The sequence below is a fragment of the Oryctolagus cuniculus genome, chromosome 13 (genome assembly GCF_964237555.1).
Source record: "Oryctolagus cuniculus chromosome 13, mOryCun1.1, whole genome shotgun sequence".
Classification (NCBI taxonomy): Eukaryota; Metazoa; Chordata; class Mammalia; order Lagomorpha; family Leporidae; genus Oryctolagus; species Oryctolagus cuniculus.
The window spans coordinates 103812573-103835874 of record NC_091444.1 but is presented as its reverse complement, the minus strand read 5'-3'; the positions used below and the strand labels follow the sequence as shown (position 1 = coordinate 103835874).

Sequence of the window (23302 nt, the reverse complement as noted above, 5' to 3'; positions counted from 1 at the left end):
TCTGGCTCCGGCTTCAAATCTACGCAGCTCCAGCCATTGCGACCATCTGGGGAGTGAACCAGCATGGATGGAAGACCTTTCTCTCTGTCTCTCCCTCTCTCTGTCTGTAACTCTACCTCTCAAACAAATAAATAAATCTTTTTTAAATATTTTGAAAAAAAGTTTATTGTATTCAAAAGTAATTTTTCAGCCCGTGAGAGTTTCACAGGCATGGAAAGCCAAGACATTGTGGTAAAAAAAAGATGACCTAAATGAAAGATCTCTGTGAGTGAGATCCCAGAGGAAAGAACTGGCCATCAAAGAAGGTGGTACCTTTCTCTGAAGGGAGGAGAGAACTTCCCCTTTGACTATGGCCTTGTCTAAATAATGTCAGAGTATGTGAACTCAAGAGTCTTCCATAGCCTTGGCAGCTCATGACAAGAGCCTCGGGTGATTACTGACGTCATAAATAAGAGTGTCAATTGTTAAATCAACAACGGGAATCACTGTGCACCTGCCCCCCATGTAGGACCTCTGTCCTTAATGTATTGTACTATGCGAATTAATTGCAAAACTACTACTCAAACAGTACTCTATACTTTGTGTGTCTTTGTGGATGCAGTCTGTTGAAATCTTTACTTAGTATATACTAAGTTGATCTTCTGTATATAAAGATAATTGAAAATGAATCATGAAGAATGGGATGGGAGAGGGAGTAGGAGATGGGATGGTTGCGAGTGGGAGGGAGATTATGGGGGGGAAAGCTACTGTAATTCAAAAGTTGTACTTTGCAAATTTATATTTATTAAATAAAAGTTGAAAAAAAAGTAATTTTTCACAATATTTTTAAGATACTAACATTCTCTCTCTAGGCTAACAACAGAAGCCTGCAGGAGAAGATTCTGCAAGTGAACAAGTTGGTGGAAGCCTTTGGCAATGCCTGCACAGTTATCAATGACAATTCCAGTCGGTTTGGGAAATACTTAGAAATGAAATTTACCTCTTCTGGAGCTGTAGTGGGAGCACAGATTTCTGAATACCTTCTGGAGAAGTCCCGAGTTATTCACCAAGCCATGTAGGTTCACGTCAATAACTATTTTCTGAGAAACATAAGTGTAGCTAATACTTTTGTTCTAATAGTAAAATATCTGTTTAAAGTTTTTATTTATTTATTTATTATTTTATTTATTTATTTATGTGAGAGGTAGAGTTACGGGGGGAGAGGAGGAGAGAAAAGTCTTCCATCTGCTGGTTCACTCCCCAAAAGGCAGCAATGGCCAGAGCTGGGCCAATCTGAAGGAGCTTCGTCCAGGTCTCCCATGTGGATGCAGAGGTCCAAGCACTGTACCAGGCCTTCTATTGCTTTCCCAAGCTTTAAGCAGAGAGCTGGATTGAAAGAGGAGCAGCCAGAACTCGAAGTAGTGCCCATATAGGATGCCGTGCCACAGGTAGAAGCTTAGCCCACCATACCACAGCGCTGTCCCTAAAATGTCTTTGTCATTCAATAAAAATGTGTTGATCACTGACAGTGCCCAAGGCATAACTTACGCAAAGAGAGTCCTCAGCACTGCCCTACTCTCACTTGTGTTGCATCCAGTGGAGTAATTAACGCCAAACTTCTCATGCTACCAGATAGAAAACCTAAGTCCATCATGGAGCTACTCACAGGATACATTAGAGCAAGTTCTGAAGTACAAAAGAATATATTTCTGTACACGAAAACCCAGGTAAAATATAATCAGAAATAACTGGGTCAGGGCCTGCACCGTGGCTCACTTGGTTAATCCTCTGCCTGCGGCGCCGGCATCCCACATGGGCACTGGATTCTGTCCCGGTTGCTCCTCTTCCAGTCCAGCTCTCTGCTGTGGCCCGGGAAGGCAGTGGAGGATGGCCCAAATGCTTGGGCCGCTGCACCCGCATAGGAGACCAGGAAGAAGCACCTGTCTCCTGGCTTCGGATTGGTGCAGTGCCGGCCACTTGGGGAGTGAACCAATGGAAGGAAGACCTTTCTCTCTGTCTCTCTTTCTCTCTCTCACTGTCTATAACTCTACCTGTCAAATAAATTTAAAAAAAAAAATGAAAAGAAATAAGTGAGTCTTTTTATCCTTTTAAATGTTAATGTTTATAAATAAGTCTTTATATTAATCTTATTCTTCCTAAGTTCACACACAGGAATCAAATAAACCTCAGGAGTGAGCATTATTATATTAAACTTCAAGTTGCTACCTGATTTAATCCATCAATACTATTCATCACATTTTTATATTAGGATGAATGAGTTCCTTTTGGTGATTTTTAGTTGGATGACAAAATTATTCCCCTAATGATTCCAAAATTTCTTTATTATCTTTATGAGGAAGCTGTAGTTGACATAGGATGTCTACCTTGATGGTTATAAATATATTGTGTGCATATATGTATGTGTATGTGTTACATTTTCTTTTAAAGTGTAGCAAGTTAGAATCTTCCAATTTTCTTAGGTTGGCTTTATGCTAAACATACTCTTCAATGTTGTAGGACTATATATCATGTTAATTTTTTTAAGATTTATTTATTTGAAACTCAGAGTTACAGAGAGGGAGAAGCAGACACAGAAAGAGATCTTCTATTTCCTACTCACTCCTTAAATAGCTGCAAGGGCCAGGCTGGGCCAGGCTGAAACCAGGAGCCAGGAACTCCATCTGGATTTCCCAAATGGGTAGCAGGGGCCCAATCACTTGAGCCATCTTCTGCTGCTTTCTCAGGTGTGCCAGCAGGAAGCTAGACCAGAAGCAGAGCAGCCGGGACTCAGTCGGTGCTCTGATAAAACATGCTGGCATCGCAGGCAGTGGCTTAACCCATTGGCCACTGTCATGTCAAGTTCATGTCATGTACTAGCACATGATCATAGTAGTACATCATTCTATCATATAAAAGCCTTCAAATTTGCTATCATTCCATTCATGAATAAACTGTGATGATAGATAGCCTGAGGTCCAGGTCCCAAGTGCAGCCCTCACTGTGGAAAGTAACCCGTCGCTCCTCAGTTACGTAAGGAATACTCATTACATGAGCATGACTTTGAACTGTGGCTCCACAAGGTGTTAGTCCACCTCGAGTCAGGCAATTAAACCCTAAAGACACTTACAGGATCTTGGTTCTGCCATTTCCTGTGGGTATGACTTGAAATACTTAACCATCCTGCACCTCAGTTACTCAGCTTTAGAATGGAAATAGCATTGACATCCACCTGTCAATTAAGGTAATGTCTGTTTAATACTGAGCACAATGAGTAGCTCATAGTAACAATTCCATAAGTTTAAGCCAGTACTAGTAGTAGTCGTAGTCGTAGTCATAGTCGTAGTAGTAGTAGTCATTGTTGTCATAGTATTGAGTGCTGTAGATTAGAGATAACATCCTAAGCATAGTACCTGGGATGATGAAACACGTCTAATAAACAGCTTCTATGAACAAGGTGAGCCTAGTGCCCAAAATATAGTAGGTTCACACATAGCTTCCTTTGCCACCCATGCCTAGAGGGTGTCTGAGGTTTTCCGTCCCAAAACCATTGTGCTCTCGTAATTGTACAAGTCTCTGTTCAGCACTTTGAGAAAGAATTGCCTGAGTAACTTGTAGATATTTCAGTGAGACCACCGTGTTGAACGAGCCAAGGGCATCACTCACCACAGTATGTTCTGTGGAGTTGAGTGCTGGACTCCAACAGAAACCTTGTGAGTGGTGCCCTCTGGAGTCACCCAGTGAAGACCTGGGTTTTTTGTTTTTTTTTTTTTTAAGATTTATTTATTTATTCTTGTAAGGCAGAAATAGAGATGAGAGAGAGAGAGAGATCTTTCATCCGCTGGTTCACTCTCTAAATGGCTGCAATGGCCAGAGCTGGGCCAGGCCAGAGCCAGGAGCCAGGAGCTTCTTCTTGGTCTCCCTCATGGGTACAGGGGCCCAAGGGCTTGGGCCATCTTCCCCTGCTTTCCCAGGTACATCAGCAGGATATGGGATGCTGGCACTTGCAGGCAGAGGCTTAGCCTTCTGTACCACAGCACTGGACCCAAAGACTTGGGTTTGTAACCATAGAAACAATCTTGTTAATGTCGACTGAAATATTACAGGATGCATTCTAAAAAAAATAGCACAATTAGAGTTATATTAAAGCATCCTACGAACTGAGTACATTTTCTCTCCCAGCTGGCCTAAAGAACTAGTTTATTAAGGGAAAGAACTTTCATCTCCAAATTCACAATCAGGTTGAAATGTAATTTGTTATAATTTGAACACACCTGCCGTATAATTTATAATGAAATAGTTTTTCCACTTTTATACCATTTTTTCTTTTCCTTACTTTGAGTTGCATTTTTAATTCTAGAGAAACATTTTGGTACATTTAAGAATGAAATAGCAGACATGTTATAGAAGAATTCTCAGTAGGTGTGTTTTTAAATTATAAATTTGTTTCTTTATTCCTACTTGAGAGTCAGAAAGAGACAGAGCTCCTTTCTGCTGGTTCTTCCCCAAATGCCTGCTTCCAGGGACTCCATCCAGGTCTCCCACATGGTTGGCAGGGACCCAACTACTTGAGCCATCACTTGCTGCCCCCCAGGCTCTGCATTGCTGGGAAACTGAATCCAGGTATGGAATCCGGGCACTCAGATATGAGACACAAGCATCTTAACCACTAGGCCAAACGCCCACCCATGATTATAAACTTAAGTGGGATCTGTCATGATATTGAAAGGAAAGAACCAGTCTGAAGGCTTTAACTGAGAAAATATCTACAAAGGCAGAAAGGGCATTGAAGAACCAGCAATCAATGGCAAGATGGCCTTGGACTACAAAGGGTGAGGACCCAGTGCAGGGGGAGGCAGCAACACGGCAGAGCCTGGTGACAGCTGAGGCCGCTGCCTTGAATACTGCAGCCAGATGTGGAGAGCAAGGGGATAAACACCTGACCCTGCAGACCCCTCCCTGTGCCTCCGATTGGCCGAACCCAAAAGTAAGCCAGAGGGCAGAGGAGCTCAGGTATTGGAGTCTGCACAGGTTGCCCTTTGGGGGTCGTGGAGCAAAGCAAAGAAGAGTGGGGGAGAGTAATCTGAGGGGCAGGGTCGAACTCAGACAGGAACTTAAAATGAACTTAACCTTTAAAACAATATTTATTTATTTGAAAGGGAGAGGCAGAGAGAGAGAGAACTTCAACCACTGGTTCACTCCCCAAGTAGCCTCAATGGCTGAAGCTTGGCCGATCCAAAGCCAGGAGCCTGGAGCTTCGTCTGGGTCTCCCATGTGGGTGCAGGAGCCCAAGCATTTGGGCCATCTTTGGATCAGAAGTGGAGCAGCCAGGACTAGAACTAGCACCCATATGGGATGCCTGCGCTTCAGGCAGCAACTTTACCCACTATGCCATAGCCCCACCTTTTTGTTTTTAAGAAAATGCATCTGCCCATGTTGTTTCACCCCAAACTGAGACCACATATATTTTGTGATAACTGTTTTGATATTGATACTATCTTGGGACTTAGGACTTTAATCCTTTTTTTTTTTTTTTTTTTTTTTTTGACAGGTAGAGTTGTAGACAGAGAGACAGAGAGAAAGGTCTTCTTTCCGTTGGTTCACCCCCCAAATGGCTGCTACAGCCAGGAGCCAGGAGTTTCTTCCTGGTCTCCCATACGGGTGCAGGGCCCAAGGACTTGGGCCATCCTCCACTGCACTCCCGGGCCACAGCAGAGAGATGGACTGGAAGGGGAGCAACTGGAACTAGAACCCTGCGCCCATATGGGGTGCCGGCACTGCAGGGGGAGATTAACCAGGTGAGCCACGGCACTGGCCCCATAGTCCTTAAGTGTGGATGATTTTAAAGAAGAGAATTTAGGGCCGGTGCTGTGGCGCAGCGGGTTAACTTCCTGACCTGAAGCACCGGCATCCCATATGGGCACCAGTTCGAGTCCCAGCTGCTCCACTTCCGATCCAGCTCTCTGCTATGGCCTGGGAAAGCAGTAGAAGATGGTCCAAGTCCTTTGGCCCCTGCACCCACATGGGAGACCCGGAAGAAGCTCCTGGCTCCTGCCTTTGGATCGGCGCAGTTCCGGCCATTGCGGCCAATTGGGGAGTAAACCATTGGATGGAAGACCTCTCTCTCTCTCTCTCTCTCTCTCTCTCTCTCTGCATCTCCTCTCTCTGTGTAACTCTGACTTTCAAATTAATAAATATAAAAAAAGAAGAGAATTTAAAAAGAGACCACATAATTTCAAGAAGAAAATGAGCACATCGACGGCAATGCTAGGTCATTCCCATAAATATGAGCAGTAACTTTCCACTGCAGCTTTCTCCTGTCAGCTCAGTTCCCTTCAGCAGGCATCAGTTGTATTTCTCTCCGACGCTCACCCTTCCTGGATTCCATGGGGGCAGACCTGGTGCTCTCTATTGAAGAGGGAGTGCCAATAGACTTACGGAGCAATGACTCTGTGTCAGGTATTGCACCTTGCATCCTTCAGGCATTAGGCTCTTGTAATTCTAACAGAAATATGACTAGGCATTTTCACAAGGAAACTAAGAAAATTTTAGAGTACAGGTATTTTAGAATGTTCATAGAAGCATGTAATTAGAAGATGAGCTTATTTGGGTGCAAAAATATTCTGAAATCCTTATGTAGGCAGTGTCTTCAAAAAGTTCATTAAAAATGCATATGATGAAAAAAACTATGACTGGGATTCAAATTTTATTTCTATCAAAATAAATTTATCTTTTAATTCCATTTTTTCCACAAACACTTTGAGGTACCCTCCCAAATTACCTAATATCAAAAAGCTGGTGGCCGACGTCGTAGCTCAATAGGCTAATCCTCTGCCTGTGGCACCGGCACCCCAGGTTCTAGTCCCGGTCCAGGCGCCGGATTCTGTCCCAGTTGCCCCTCTTCCAGGCCAGCTCTCTGCTGTGGCCCGGGAGTGCAGTGGAGGATGGCCCAAGTGCTTGGGCCCTGCACCCCATGGGAGACCAGGAGAAGCACCTGGCTCCTGGCTTCGGATCAGCGCGGTGCACCGGCCGCAGCGCGCCGGCCGCAGCGGCCAATGGAGGGTGACCCAATGGCAAAGGAAGACCTTTCTCTCTCTCTCTCTTTCTCACTGTCCACTCTGCCTGTCAAAAAAAATTTTTAAATAAATAAAAAGCTGGTAAGGACTGCGTTGGAGTTAGAATTGTCTCTGTTTGACGCCAAAGTTCACCCTTCATTCATGAATTCCGTCATCCATTTGATAAATGTTTCCTGAGTGCCTGTTGTGTGCTAGGCTCAGGAGATATAAAGTCAATAGGAGTGAATTCTGGTAGGGGCCGGCGCTGTGGCACAGCAGGTTAAGCTACCACCTGTTTAAAAAGTGAATTCTGGTACTAAAGTGGCTCCCAGTCTCCTAGGGAACTCCATGCCTGTGGACAGAGCTTACTGATCACTCCCAGGAAAGCAGCAAATGCCTTCCTCGCCAGGGTGAGCAGGTGGGTGGCAAGGGGGTGGAGTGTATTCTCAGAGAATAAAAAGCCTTGTTTTATGAATACCCTTTGGGGCCCTAAGAATGAAAAATTTCAACCTTAGCTTTCCAAGAGCCATTGCTGTCTGCTTTCTCAAAGATTCCCAGGTTTGACAGGTGAGTGAAGGTAGTGTCCAAGGCCGGGGCTGCGTATTTGGTCCCCAGGTTCACCAAGGCTGGTGAACACACATGAGACAGCCCCAGGGGCCCTCCTGCAGGTGACTGAGTGAGACTCTCAAGAAGTAATAGGGGATCCACCAGTAGAAATGGGGCCAGAGTCAGAGCAGGACCATGTGGTAACTTGCTGGGTCCCTGTCTGTGTCCCCAGGTTGTTCTGACCTGGGAGCGCGGATCCCTTGAGCACATGCAGGAGGCTGGTGGTGCACTGTGTTCCTTAATTGCAGCTCTCACGTCCCTCATGAAGCCAGATAGGAGATGGCTGGACTTTGGAGGGGTCTTCCTGTCCTGTTTCCTGAACTCCATTTATCCACTGAAGATCAGTGTATTTCCCATGGTACCTTTAGGGCTCGCCAAATTATGATTCTTCATAAATGTAAATGAATAATTAAGGAGAAATGCACCCATTTTGGGTGTCTGCATTAGTGAGCCACCTCACTAACGGTCCATTAAAGATGTGCCACATGGGGCAATGAGTGTGGTTTCCTTAGAACAAAGCCAGCTAAGTTACGGGCACTTTCCTCATTCTACGGGGAGACACGGCAGGACCTACAGTGAACTCCTGGGTTGGGTCCAACCTTGCTCTCAGGCAATGTCTGTGTATGTTGGGGAATCACTGGACTGCAGACAGCAGCAGGAGCCGCCCTTTGGCTTAAGACCCTCCTGGTTCTCCTGGTTATCTCGTTCCTAACTTGCTGAATTTTTCTGCTCTGACTTGGGTTCATCCATTCATTCCCCGGCTGTGTGTTTACCAAAGTTCTACCCCCAAGGCTTTTATCTCTCTAGTTTTGCTTGACAATTGGTTCTGACATCCTGGGCACTAAAGATAGTGCTGTGTGATTGACACCCAAAGATGTGCTTTTCTCTCTCTGCTAAGGTCTCTTTTCCATTTCCAACTGCCCAAAACCCAAACATCCCGAAATGCAGCTGAATACTTGTCCCACCCCTGTTTCTTGCCTGTAGCCCTTTCGTTTTGCAATGAGCCCATTGGCTTCCCTTTATGTAAAACCTCCTACTCTCCCTTCACTTTCTGTGTCTAAGTACAGTCACCTACCATGCAAGGACGTTTTGGTCAACAGTGACCTGCATGTGCAATGGTGTTCCCCCAGGGTGATATCATCTGGTGTGTTGCAGCCACCCTGTGACAGTCACCCAGTGGCCCAGCCACATGACAATGTGTGCGGCTCTGTGTCCCCTCCCTTCACTGATGCACCACTGCACATATGGAGATGTCCCGAGCTCACCTCTGTAATCACTTTGTCACCTCTCTCTGCTTTCTCTTAGTCCCCTCAGACCCACACATTTGGAAGATTTAGATTTCCTAGATGTCAGCTCTGTTCTGGACTTGGGAGAGTCTCGGCTAGGAACACACACTACTCGAAAGCACTGTTACTTTTCCCTTTTGAAAATACTCCCCTTCCGGTGCAAACTGTTGAAATCTTTACTTAATGTATATTAAACTGATCTTCTGTTAAAAAAAAAAAAAAGAAATTATCAATTCCCAACTTGACTCTCACTGGGATTAAACATGACAATAGGTCTGATCTGATTTCATCATCATTTAAAAACTCACCTATTATTTTTCACTTTATGTTTCTGTGTGGGAGCAAACTGTTGAAATCTTTACTTAATGTATACTAAGCTGATCTTCTGTATATTAAGAGAATCGAAAATGAACCTTGATGTGAATGGAAGGGGAGAGGGAGTGGGAAAGGGGAGGGTTGCGGGTGGGAGGGACGGTATTGGGGGGAAGCCATTGTAATCCATAAGTCGTACTTTGGAAATTTATATTCATTAAATAAAAGTTTAAAAAAAAAGAAAAGAAAATACTCCCCTTCCTTTTGAAATACTAACAAGAACGGAAACCTGTGCTGTGCACTTGGGCAGGTTCCTCCTACACTTTCAGATGAAGTATTTCTACTTTTAACCTTCAGGGAAGACCCAATGAAGTGCTTCAATAGTTATTAATGTGACATAAACATCAGTGCTTTGACGTTACTGGAAATCTACATGGAGCGTGTGTGAAGTCTTTAATGAGTACCTGTTAAAAATTGTCCTTGTGGAGCGGCAGTGGGTACAGGAGTTAAGGTGCCACTTGGGAGGCCCGGATCCCCTATCAGAGGACTTTGCTTCCGCTCCAACTTCCTGCTACTGTACTTGGGTCCTTGCCACCCACATGGGCTCCTAGATTCAACCTGGTCCATCCTGACTGTTGCAGGCATTTGGGGTGTGAACCAGCAAATGAACACCTCTCTCTCTCTCTCTCTCTCTCTCTCTCTCTCTTGTAAAATGAAAATTAGTACATAAATACTCTTGTAATCAATTTTAGCAGAACCTAGAATCGAAACTAGAGATGATAACATAGAGCAACATATGTCCTAAAATGCCAAACACCTTTTACTATATCACTGGAAAAATAAATATATGTGACCATATTGGCGTTATTATTGATTCTGAAGAAATATTCTGTATACTGAAGGAATAAATAATTTCCAAAGAGAACAAAGTTAAAATCTCCATCTGCACTGAGGTCACTGCCTAATATACAGGAAGAGAAGACTTAGGAAAGTTTTTAAATCCTTTCTGATCTTTTAAGTAAAATAATTCATGTGGAATTCAGCGTAGTATAAAGTGTGTTTTCTTTAATTCATGTGGGATTCAGCGTAGTATAGAGTGTGTTTTCTTTCTGTTCCTGTGCTTCAGGTGGAAAAGCATCTGAAGGCTCCGTTGTTCAGTAAAGACATCAGCTTGGTTATAGTATTTCCTTTCCTGAAAGTATTTCACTCCCTTAAGTTCCCTAATGAAGTCGGTGAGGGGTGCGGGCGAGACCCGGGAGGGTTCATCTTGGGAGTGATGAGGGGCAGGGGCCTGGAGCTGAGCGCAGCCACCATCCAGGGTAGCAGGGAGCAGAGTGCTCATGACAACCACACAGGATCTCAGGGCCCAGCCCTGTGATCGCACTCAAAGCCTAGTGATGGAGAGTTTTATACCAGCTGAAGGGGGAGTAGCCATAGAACAAAGACAGCAGGGCCTTAGGGGTTGGGATGTTCTCCTTCATTTAACCCTGCTCCAGCCCATAAGCCTGCTGATGATGGAGTGAGTGGCCAAGCGGAGGTCCAGGGCCACCCTAAGACAAGAGGAATCCACAGGGATGACGAGAGGAGATGCCCAGGAGAGATGCAAGCAAAGCTTTCCCGGGTAGGCACCCAGGTCCTGAAGATGAGCAGGAAAGCAGGCCTCAAGCAGGGGCTGGGGATATGGGAAACTGCAGAACAGGAGGCTCATGGCCTACTTAGAAGAGAGCCTGAAGCTGTGGGCTGTCCCCAGAGCCCACGTGAGGCAAGGGAAGACATGAAGGAAGGAGGTGACTGAGACTCTGTGATCCAGGAGTGATGTCGTGGGACATCCTGAGCTCCTGACCCACTAATTGTGATCCACCCTCGTTCAATTACGTTTCTCCAGTTATTGCTCAGTTGTGTTACTCCAACGCCTGGGAAGTGCAGCTGATACTCAGACCGCAGGGTCATAGGATTTGGGATTATGAGAAAGATTGCTCATGCAGGGAAGAACATGGGAGCCCCAGAAAGGCGGCGTGGAAGTGGGCTCTAGAGTCAGGCTGACCTGGTTTGAATCCAGTGTGGTCATCAGTTATGCGACTTTATGCAGAGGTTGCTCGCTCTAAGCCTTTGTTTCCTTGTCCAGAAAGTGAGGAAACCATGCTTACCTCAGGAAGTTATGGCAGACAAATGAGATAATGTCACACTTAGGCTCATTTGTTATTGGTTTCATCTTCTGCCTGCTCCATCCAGCTTAGGGATTTTTGAGTGTTCTGCTCTTGCTGTATTCTCGGTGCCCAAAACAATGCCTGGGAGTCAATTACAAGTATATATTAATGATTCAAACAAAGTGCTCATCATGAGGTCTGAAATTAAATGACTGTGGCTTTAGTTGATGACAGGAACAAGCACAGAAATTCAAAGGCACAATACAGCACTCAGGGGGGCCCACATCAACACTCACAGCTGTTGTCCTTCTGATAATTATATTGCAAGCAATTTTAGCAATTAATAAATAGGCTCACTAACCACCTTACTGAAAGTGTCTTGTTTTACCAGTGGAGAAAAAAATTTCCATATTTTCTACTACATTTATGCCGGTTTGGCCGAGAAGAAGAAGCTGGCCCTGTACAAATTGCCCGAGAGCAGACCTCCCAGGTGAGCCACCAGCTTGCACTGTCATGAATGAGACTTTCTGCTTCACTTTAGATTCTTATTCTTTTGCATTTTTTACCTTTCCTTTTGTGATTTTTTTTTCAGGTACCTACAAAATGACCACCTCAGAACGATACAAGACATGATGAATAATAGTTTCTATAAATCCCAGTATGAATTAATCGAGCAGTGCTTCAAAGTCATAGGTTTTACGATGGAGGTAAGTGCGGAAAACGTGGAACTCTTCAGGGAATCTGTCTATCATTGCTCACGATAAGAGCACTCAATGAGTGATATTTTGCCAAATACTTAACATGGCCTCTGCTCCTGGGGCCTTTCTGATGCTGAGTTTAGGCACCTTTCTGCTTCTTCTGTGATGATTATCTATCCACATTTTTCTTTTCTTTTTGGGTTATTTGTATTTTGCTAAAATATTGTTATTTTCATGCCATGGATTTGCATGAATTTTACTGAATTTTCTCATACTTTTTTTTTTTTTTTGACAGGCAGAGTTAGACAGTGAGAGAGAGAGACAGAGAGACAGAGAGAAAGGTCTTCCTTCCGTTGTTTCACCCCCCAAATGGCCGCTACGGCCAGTGCGCTGCACCGATCCAAAGCCAGGAGCCAGGTGCTTCCTCCCAGTCTCTCATGTGGGTGCAGGGCCCAAGCACTTGGGCCATCCTCCACTGCCCTCCCGGGCCACAGCAGAGAGCTGGACTGGAAGAGGAGCAGCCGGGACTAGTACCCGGTGCCCTAACCGGGACTAGAACCCCAGGGTGCTGGCGCCGCAGGCGGAGGATTAGCCTAGTGAGCCATGGCGCCAGCCCTGAATTTTCTCATACTTTTAATGTGTCCTCTATCTCTGGATTTGTTTCCTTTTTCATTCTAACCATGGATACATTTTTTGACCATGGCTCTTTTTTTATCTTTAATTGAACTTCTAAAGGGTTTTCAATCTATTTCTTTTCTTTGTTTTTTGTTTTTTGGGTTTTTTGTTTGTTTGTTTGTTTGTTTTTTTGACAGGCAGAGTTAGACAGTGAGAGAGAAAGAGACAGAGAGAAAGGTCTTCCTTCTGTTGATTCACTCCCCAAATGGCCGCTACAGCCGGAGCTATGCTGATCCGAAGCCAGGAGCCAGGTGCTTTTTCCTGGTCTCCAACGTGGGTGCAGGGCCCAAGCACTTGGGCCATCCTCCACTGCACTCCCAGGCCACAGCAGAGAGCTGGACTGGAAGAGGAGCAACCGGGACTAGAACTCGGCGCCCATATGGATGCCGGTGTGGCAGGTGGAAACCTAACCAAGTGAGCCATGGCGACAGCCCCTCAATCTTTTAAAAACAAAGGGGTAGGGGTGGTGGCGTGGTGGCGTTGTGGTGTTGTGGCATAATGGGTAAAGCCAATACCTGCAACACCAGCATTCCATATGAGCACAGGTTCATGTCCCAGCTGCTCCATTTCTGATCCAGCTCCAAGCTAATGGCCTGAGGAAAGCAACAGAAGATGGCCCAAGTGTTTGGACCCCTGCTACCACCACCACCACCCACCTAACCCCAGCTGAAGCTCCTGGCTCCTGGTTTCAGCCTGTCTTGGTCCTGGCCATTGCCGACATCTTGGGAGTGAACCAGTGGATAGAAAATCTCTCTCTCTCTCTCTCTCTCTCTCTCTCTCTCATTTTCTCTCTCTCTGTGTGTGTGTGTGTGTGTAAATGTGACTTTCAAATAAATAAATAATGTTTTAAAAATGTTTAAGGCAAAAACAAAACAAGTGGATGTATTTACCTATCCTATAAATGTTCTCATTATCTGTGTTACCAATTTTGGTTTTATCTTTATATTTTTATTAATATAGTCATTTGGTTTCCCTTGTCTGTTTCCTTAAGGAGAATACTTTGTTCTTCTGTTTTTGTGTTTTTTTTTCTTATTTACCAATAGATTAGAGCTCTAAATCTAACCCTGAGTAATAAAAATGTCCTTCCTCCCCTGGACAGTGCTTTAAATGTGTAACTAAATGGCTTGTTTAATAGGGATTCCCAAAGGGTTTTAGAGAGGTTTTCAAGCCTGGCTCGTAGCTGTTTACTGTTTGCTGTGTTGATTCAGATCTTCTGGTAAGAGAGATCATTCTCAATGTCAGTCAGGCTTTTAGAAAAACCCTTTCAGGAAAGTACTGTGCAATGTGTTGAGTTTTTGTAAAACATAATTGCTGCAGCTTTGAACGACTAATTTGTCCATGGGAGAGGTTTACTGAGACTCCTTGAGTTATCAGTTAAGAGCTTAAGCTAAAAAAAAAAAAAAAAAAAGCCAAATTAGTCTCAAAAACTTTGGGAAGTCTTGTCAGCAAGATATAAAATATAGATCTGCTGACAGAAATGAAACTTTACAACAAACCTTCAAATTCTGTGCAGTGTGGAGTTACTGAATCTCATCATTTCATCACCCACTTTTGTAGCACTGTCCTCTAAAATGGACTGCAAGAACCTGTAGTTCCCGGAGCCATTTTTCTACTTACCAGAAAGTAATATTTCTAAAGATGCACGTGTTCTTGGTATAGAGAGAAGGTTGCTGGAAAAGGGATTTTCTGCTAACACGGGACATGTGCTGTTGAGCCGTGATGACAGGTGGTCTCCCGGCCTTGCCTTCCTTCTGGAAGCTTCAGTTCTGTCTTGGATATCCTTGCTGCCGGCCTGGCAGGAGGTGCTCATCCCTAGGAAATGAAGTGGGCCCTGTGCCCAAGGGGTGAGGCTGGAGATGGACAGGCAAGTGGCGTCTCTTTTGACTTGACATTAGAAGCCTGCTTTCCTGGGGAGTGTCTAAGTAAACCCAGGGAAACCGTTGTGCTTCAGAGTCCTAGAGAACTTGAGTGAACTTGAGCGTTGATGCATTCAATGACTTTGAGGCTGTGAAACAGAACAAAACTCCATCATGTAATAAGATCTCTGAAGGCTCTTTGGGAAACTTGCAGACACTGCCCTTTGGTGAGATACATTACCATGAAGAGCTTTCTCCAGTGAGACAGGGCCAGTAGGGGGATCTCATTCCCACCACCACCCACACATGCCCTCAAAAGAATCCACAAAGACTGGCAGGATGACTGGACTGTTATATGGACACCAGAGAAATTGTTTGGCCAACAGCATTCCTGCTTCACAGTTGGGATAAAAAACAACTGGACCAAGTGGGACTTGGACAGTTATAAGATCACTCATTGCTTGGGACTCACTGTGAATCTGTCATGTCAGGGTTGGAGCGCTGTGTGCCGTTGTCACACTGCGTGCTCTGGGTGCTGGATATGGGGACTGGACTGAGATCTGAGCTGTTGACCTTCCCTGACTGCCTTTAGGGAACATGCTCTGAACTATAGGTTTTGGAGTCAGATGTGATTCTGATCCATTTCAAGAAAATAGGTATTTTTAGGACTGGTGAGATAAATGTGTTTGCAATGGCTTCAGCTCTGGGAAAGGGACTCCCTGACTCAGGAGTGCGAGTCCCAGCCATATTCTGGGAGGTTCATGACCTCCACCAAGAAATGCAGCCGAGCTACAGGAGACACGCCCAGGAGGTTCCAGATGCCAGTGTTGCAAACATCCCATCTCTTGCTCTAACTCTGAGGTCCCGAGTATCAAATATGACCCTTAAGTCTTTGCTCTTGTTCTAACTCAAAAGACCCAGATCTTGTGTGCACCTGAGTTTCAGCATACTGTAAACCCATCCTAGATTAGCTGCATCAGGAATAAAATAGGATATTCTCTGCTTTGTCTGATACTATGTTAAGTAGCTTAAATCCAACCATTCTAGGCCATGGCTGCTTCCAGACGCATCTTCGATACTTCCCACTGCAAAATCAAGTTCGAATGTGGCTCCTCCCCTTCCCATGTCATTTCCTGTGTCTAGACTCTCCTAAAGCAGGCCCTCATCTTGCCACCTGGAGACAGCTGATTTAAGCACCCAGAGTATCCCAAATCCTGGAGTAGAGCCAATTTATTTGGATTGCAGAGAATAAAGAGCAAAGTAGCATCCACAGTTTTTCTCTGCCCTTGGCCATCAGATCAGTGTTGCTCGGGACGGTGGCCTGGCTCTGTTGGGTGCCAGGTGAAGGGAACACAGGAGAGGCAAAAGGGACCTCGACTCTGTGCACCCATCAGAGCAGGCCCTGCCGTGAGCAGGGGCTGGCACTTCTTTTCCCTAGCAATTTTTTTTATCAGATTTCTTTACCATTTCACTCCCACTGGAGGTTGCTATCTTAGCAGCAAGGATTCATTTTTAATTGGTTTGTTTACTTCTGAGTCCCACTCCTTAGAAGCAGTGCTTCCCTTAGATTTGATGCAACTGCATTCTCTTGCTCGGAACAGTAATGTTTAGTAACATTCAGATGAAACCAGTTTTGCAGTTTGCATCGACTGACAAATATAATTCACTTATTTCAAAGCATATGTTCTAAATTTAAACATACTCAGGGTTTATTGAACATGAAAACACATGGCTTAGGATACAGGGAGGTACAACATCTGTTTTCCGGAACTGAAGCACAGCTACTGTGAGATGTGAGGGGACTTGCAAAAGTTCATGGAAAACGGAATTAAAAGATAAGCTTATTTTGGTGCAAAAAAAATCATTTTGAAATCTGCATAATTTTTTCATAATATGCATTTTTCATCAACTTTAAAAAATATCTGTATTTATTTTCATCTGCTTGAAAAGCAGAGCAACGGAGAGACCTTCCATCTGCTGATTCACTCCCCAGACGCTGGCCACAGGCCAAAACTGTAGCCAGAAATTCTATCCAGGTCTCCCATGTGGGTGGCAGGGACCTCATCACTTGAACATCATCTCCTATCTCACAGCATACATTAGCAGGAAGCAGGATTAGAAGCGAAGTGGCGGCCAGCGCCGTGGCTCACTAGGCTAATCCTCCGCCTTGCAGCACCGGCACACCGGGTTCTAGTCCCGGTCAGGGCGCCGGATTCTGTCCCGGTTGCCCCTCTTCCAGGCCAGCTCTCTGCTGTGGCCAGGGAGTGCAGTGGAGGATGGCCCAGGTGCTTGGGCCCTGCACCCCATGGGAGACCAGGAGAAGCACCTGGCTCCTGCCATCGGATCAGCGCAGTGCGCCGGCCGCAGCGGCCATTGGAGGGTGAACCAACAGCAAAAGGAAGACCTTTCTCTCTGTCTCTCTCTCTCTCACTGTCCACTCTGCCTGTCAAAAATAAAAAATAAATAAATAAAAAAAGTGGCCGGCGCCGCGGTGCAATTAAACTGAATTCTGTTTGTGGCCTTTTTGCCCCAGTCCTGAATTTTTTTATGCTATCTTGCTGGCCTTCTTAGGTAGGTTCTTTTCCAGTAGCTGTTTCAAATTCATTTTGGAAAGAGGCAGCTTTAATGTCAAGGCCAGTAACCTCACGTCCTGTACGTGTGGCATGCTGCTGTCACAGTGCACTGTGGTACAACACAGAGTCTCTTCCTCTGCCCCTTCAGTGGTGTCGACAGCACCCACAGTGTCTGTGCTCCTTTTAATGCCTCCAGTTCTCTTGGTCCTTCTGTGATTCAGCACAAAACCAAAGGATGGCAGGAAACCAAAATCAGATTGAAATTTCTAAACCTTTCAAACACAACTTACTAAGCCATCTTCCATTTAAAATAAATTATTAGTAATTTGATGATCCAACTCATTAAGAAAAAATAAAATTCGAGAGCCAGGCATTTGGTCCAGAGGTTAGGACAGTGCTTCGGGTGCTCGCCTCCCTTATCATAGTGCCTGGGTTCAAGTCCTGGCTCTGCTTCTGATCTGGCTTCCTGCTAATGTGCACCCTGAGAATCAGCAGGTGAGGGCTCCCTCAGGTGCTTGGGTCCCTGCCACCCACATGAGATGCTGGAATGAGTTCCAGGTTCCTGGCTTCAGCCTCACACAGCTTTGGCTGTTGTGGACATTTGGGGAGTGAGCCAGCAAATGTGAAATCAGTCTCTCTCTTGCTCTCTCTCTCTCTCTCTTTTTTTTTTTACAAGCAGAGTGGACAGTGAGAGAGAGAGAGAGAGAGAGAGAGAAAGGTCTTCCTTTTGCTGTTGGTTCACCCTCCAATGGCCGCCGCGGCCAGCGCGCTGCGGCCGGCGCACCGCGCCTATCCGAAGGCAGGAGCCAGGAGCCAGGTGCTTTTCCTGGTCTCCCATGGGGTGCAGGGCCCAAGCACTTGGGCCATCCTCCACTGCACTCCCAGGCCATAGCAGAGAGCTGGCCTGGAAGAGGGGCAACCAGGACAGAGTCCGGCGCCCCAACCAGGACTAGAACCCGGTGTGCCGGCACCGCTAGGCGGAGGATTAGCCTGTTGAGCCGAGGCGCCGGCCTCTCTCTTTCTTTCTCTCTCTCTCTCTCTCTCTCTCACACACACACACACACACTCTCTCTCTCACACTTTTTTCCCTTCCTCCTTTTCTCCCTCCATCCCTCCCCCTTTCCCTTTCAAATAAATATAAATAAATTAAAAGAGACTATGTGTGAAGAATGGGGAGGGGGCAGCATATGCCTAAACTGGGTATGAAAATAATGTGAAAGTCCAGGGCCCTCTAAGGAGTCTGGCTGCTAGCTGTGGAAAGTAGCTACAAATGGGAATGGGGAGCAGAAAAGGCACAGAGACACAGAACCCTTCTTTGTGTGCCTTGGTAAGAAGCTAACTGTCCCCAGGGGAATAGGAGCCATCGAAGGATTTTAACTAGAGACTTGGATGGTCTGATTTGCCTGCTAGAAAGATCATGGAAGCATGCCTGTGAGTCCAGCTCTGACCCTGGTCCTGCCTGACAGATGCGAAGCTGTATGCCAGGAGTTCACCTGTGAACTGTCGGCAGTGTTCACTCAGGAAAGACTATTTGCAGTCACTTCTATTTGATTCATTCACTGTGTGAGCGATTTTGAAACCAGGTCTCCAGTTTCTGCTTGATATTTGATATTCTGCTTAAACATATTTTTATTTGTTTTGTGAATATACTGATCTTTGCGTAAGAATAGAAACAACTTTCAGTTTTATGTTCACTTAACTCATAAATATAACTTTAAATTGCCCTAAACAGCCATAGCCAATTAAATTTTGTTCAATGTCTGACGCTTTATAAAACTACAGTGCGTCTCAGTCTTTTGAACATTTCTAATGACTGACAGAGTGGGCCTATAAAGATTGATGAGCACTTACTGAACTTTTTAATCACTTAACTAAATCTCAAGCACTTAAACCTAATAACCTGGAAATCTAATAAGTCAAAATTATTAACAGAGTAAATCAAGGTTTTTTATGCACTTGAAGGCAATTTACAATCAAATTATGTTGTGCTTTTCAGATTAAAACCATAACGGGCAGATATTTGACAAGGAAGCTAAGACACCATTTAGGACACCTACATCTCATACCAGAGTTCTTGGGATTCAGTCCCAGCTCTGCTACGGATTCCAGCTTTCTGCTCATGCCTCCCCGGGAGGCAGCACCTGATGGTTCAAGTACTTGGACCTCTACCACCCATGTGGGAGACCCAGATGGAGTGCTAGGCTCCTGGCTTCAGCTTAACCCAGCCCCACCTGTTGTGTGAATTTGAGGCGTGAACCAGCCAATGGAAGCTTGATCTCTGTCTCTCTTCCCCTGCCTTTCAATTAAAATGAAAATAAGTAAAAATGTTTTTAAAACATTAAAACGATTAGTATAACATCAAATAAGTATTTAAATCAAGTCACAAGACTGATTGTCAGGTTAGTACCATGTCTCTAATACTATCTTAAAGGTTTTACACATTTAAGAATTAAACCCATTCTTTATCCCACATTTAAGAATTAAACCCATTCTTTATCCCACTGTTGTGTATCTTACTCACAAATTTACCCCTAAAGGCACCAATACTGTATTAGTTTGCTGGGACTACCATAACTCCTCTGGCTGGGTGGCTAAGCTACAGATGTATCTTTCACAGTTCGAGGGGCATGAGAACATGATGTCAGCAGGGTTGGTTCTTTCTGGGAGCTCTGAGGGAGATTCTGCTCTCTGCCTCCTTCCCAGCTTCTTTCTGGTGGCCATCATTGCCATTTGTGGTACTGCAGACATGTCACCCCAGCCGCTGCCTTCATCTATCTTCATGCACTGTCCTTCCTGGGCGCGTCCGTCTCTTTGAATGGCATGTTCTTTTAAAAGGACGCCAGTCACATTGGAAGAGGATGCACTCATCTCGGTGTAACGAATTACATCTGCAATGACCCTACTTCCACACAAGCTCACATTCTGAGTTCCCGGGGTTTAGGACTTTAATACATGAATCCAACCCATGACAGATAGTATAGATTCTATTTACTCCAACACTTCTTATTTTTATCCTTTCCAAGAGTTGTGAATTGAGGCTGAACATTTAGGGCCATTTTGGGGATGGAGAATTGGAGACTTTGTCCAGGATCTAGATCCTGCCTATTTCATCTATCCATCCGTCTATCCATCCATTCACCCATCCACCCATATAGCCAACCATCTGTCCACCCTCCCACCCACCCATCCCAGCCATCCACCTGACCACCCCTAGAGGGAAGGGAATAATCATTTGAGTTAAGTATAGTATCTGAGCTTTAATGAATGTAGCAACACGAAAAAGAAAATAGAGGATTATGTCTCCTTTCTGTAACTCACTGCACCATAAACACTGTTGGAATAATGTCTACAACTGCTGTAGATTTCCTGACAAAATTCCCTCAGTAATTCTAAGAAGAATCTATATATGTGAATCTATATGTGTATGTGTATCCATATATGTGTATATATTTCTGTGTATGTATATATCTAAATATCCATGTATGTGTGTATACATAAGTGTGTATGTGTATATATCCATATATGCATATCCATGTTTATGTTTGATGCACCTTGATGCACCATAAAAATTTATGTTAAGAGGTAATAGCTACTATAAACTCTAAGCTGTAGTCCCATATATATACTTATACTTAACTGTATACTTAACTATAACTTATACTATACTTAAACCACACAGACCCTTTGGTTTTGGTGTTTATATCTCTTGAATGTTTTCTGTCTTAACTCTCCTTTATCCACACATCTCACCTTATTTCCATAAGACCTCAGGGAAATTTATACCTGTGGTAACAACCATACACAGTTCTACAGGTCCATGTGAGTAGATTTATAAGTGGCCTAATAAATGAGGAATTTCTACTGCGGAGGAGAGCACCCAATTTCTATTTTTTAATTCATTTTTGCATTTATAAAGTATTTTAAGCATTGCTGGGTAACAGGCTCCACACTTACCTCTAAAGTTAAAATAATGGGGACAGACATTGGTACAATGATTAAGATGCCCCTTGGGACACCTACATCCCCTATCAGAGTGCTTGGGGCTGAGTCCTTGCTCTGTTCCCAATCCCAGCTTCCTGCTAATGTGCACCTGGGGAAGCAGCAGATGATGACCGAAGTACTTGGGTCCCTGTCACCCATGAAGGAGACCTGAGTTGGGTTCCTTCTTATCTACTGGCTTAGTCCTGGCTATTGTAGGTTTTAGGGACTGAACTATCAGATGGAATATCTCTGTCTCTTTACCTTTCAAATAAAATGACAGTAAATAAATAAAGGTAAAATTAAACTAACCAGTGAGGCCAAGCCTGGTTAGATCATTGTCTTCTTGGATCTCTCAGTCTGATGCCATAGTCGGCAAGTTGTTCCCCTACTGGTCCCACAGCCATAGCCACTGTCTTTCTGTCCTCACAGGGAGCATGATGTAATGTTTCTGTGTGTGTTTCAGCAACTTGGAAGTGTGTACAGTATACTTGCTGCCATTTTGAACATTGGGAACATTGAATTTTCTTCTGTGGCAACTGAACACCAGATTGACAAGAGCCACATTTCCAACCACGCAGCCTTGGAGAACTGTGAGTAGCATCGTCTTCCCTCTGAAACTCTCAGAGTCTTCTGACCATACATGACCATGTGTGTCCATACATGGCCTTGAGTGACCATAAGTGTCCATTTGTGACCATACATGACCATGTGTGTCCATACATGACCTTGAGTGACCATAAGTGTCCATTCGTGACCATGCATGTCTGTATGTGATGATGTGGCCCTTTTGTGACCATCTGTGTCACAAAAGGGTGATTTTAAGAAATAAGCGATTGAACTTACATGGAATCCTTACAAGAATATTCAGATTGGGGCCAGCACTGTGGCATAGTGGGTAAAACTGCCCCCTGCAGTGCCGCCATCCCTTATGGGCGCCGGTTCAGGTCCTGGCTACTCCACTTCTGATCCAGCTCTCTTCTATGGCCTGGGAAAGCAATAGAAAATGACCCAAGCCTTGGGGCCTTCACCCACATGGGAGACCCGGAAGAAGCTCCTGGCTCCTGGCTTTGGATCGGCGCAGCTCCAGCCGTTGTGGCCAATTGGGGAGTGAACCAGCAGATGGAAGAACCCCCTCCCCCCCATCTGCCTCTCCTTCTCTCTATGTGTAACTCTGACTTTCAAGTGAGATTTACACTTTGAGAAACAATGACTTCAACAGCCTTTGTCTTGACTCTTTAGGAACAGGGTTTTTTTTATATACTATTTGTTGAACTCTTTACTTAACAGAGTTAAACATATGTGTATAAAGTCAATTGAAAATAGGTCTCAGTAAAAAATAAGAGTGGGAATAAGAGAGGGAGGAGGAAGAGAGGTTAAGAGTATGGGTGGGAGGGCGGGCACATTGGGAAGAATCACCAGGTTCCTGAAGTTGTAATTATGAAGTATATGAAGTTTATAACTGTAAAGCTGTATAGTTCTGCATACATTCCTACAGACTAATACTTCTAAAGGTACAGTTTAAAAACTTGCCATGAGACCCCAAGTCCCATTCAGCTGGGTGGTAAAAATACCATCTTAAGTGGTAAAGTGATCATATGGGTAGGCTTAAGGGCCTGGTAATAATAACAGAATTAAAAAGGAGTGAATGCTCCAACATGGGAAGCAGTCCACACAACAGACTCATAGAATGATAATAGCTTTAAATAGCACTCTGACCTCAGAATTATTCTAAGACTAAAAAGCATAATAGGCATTCTGCTCTGGCTTAAAAGTCCACGAGAGGCCGGCGCCGTGGCTCAATAGGCTAATCTTCCACCTTGCGGCGCCGACACACCGGGTTCTAGTCTCGGTCGGGGCGCCGGATTCTGTCCTGGTTGCCCCTCTTCCAGGCCAGCTCTCTGCTATGGCCAGGGAGTGCAGTGGAGGATGGCCCAGGTGCTTGGGCCCTGCACCCCATGGGAGACCAGGAAAAAGCACCTGGATCCTGGCTCCTGCCATCGGATCAGCGCGGTGCGCCGGCTGCAGCGGCGGCCATTGGAGGGTGAACCAACGGCAAAGGAAGACCTTTCTCTCTCTGTCTCTCTCTCACTGTCCACTCTGCCTGTCAAAAACAAAAACAAACAAACAAACAAAAAAA

At 44.9% G+C, this 23302-nt stretch overlaps 1 protein-coding gene across 1 annotated transcript in view; it reads left to right on the top strand.

Moving 5' to 3' along the window:
- MYO3A (myosin IIIA) overlaps nt 1-23302 on the top strand; it is a 229809-nt gene that overhangs the window by 124111 nt on the left and 82396 nt on the right. The window contains exons 15-18 of the mRNA XM_017347628.3: nt 852-1054; nt 11774-11872; nt 11975-12089; nt 21629-21755. Coding sequence (XP_017203117.3) covers nt 852-1054; nt 11774-11872; nt 11975-12089; nt 21629-21755 — 544 coding nt within the window. The remainder of the gene's footprint in view (nt 1-851; nt 1055-11773; nt 11873-11974; nt 12090-21628; nt 21756-23302) is intronic.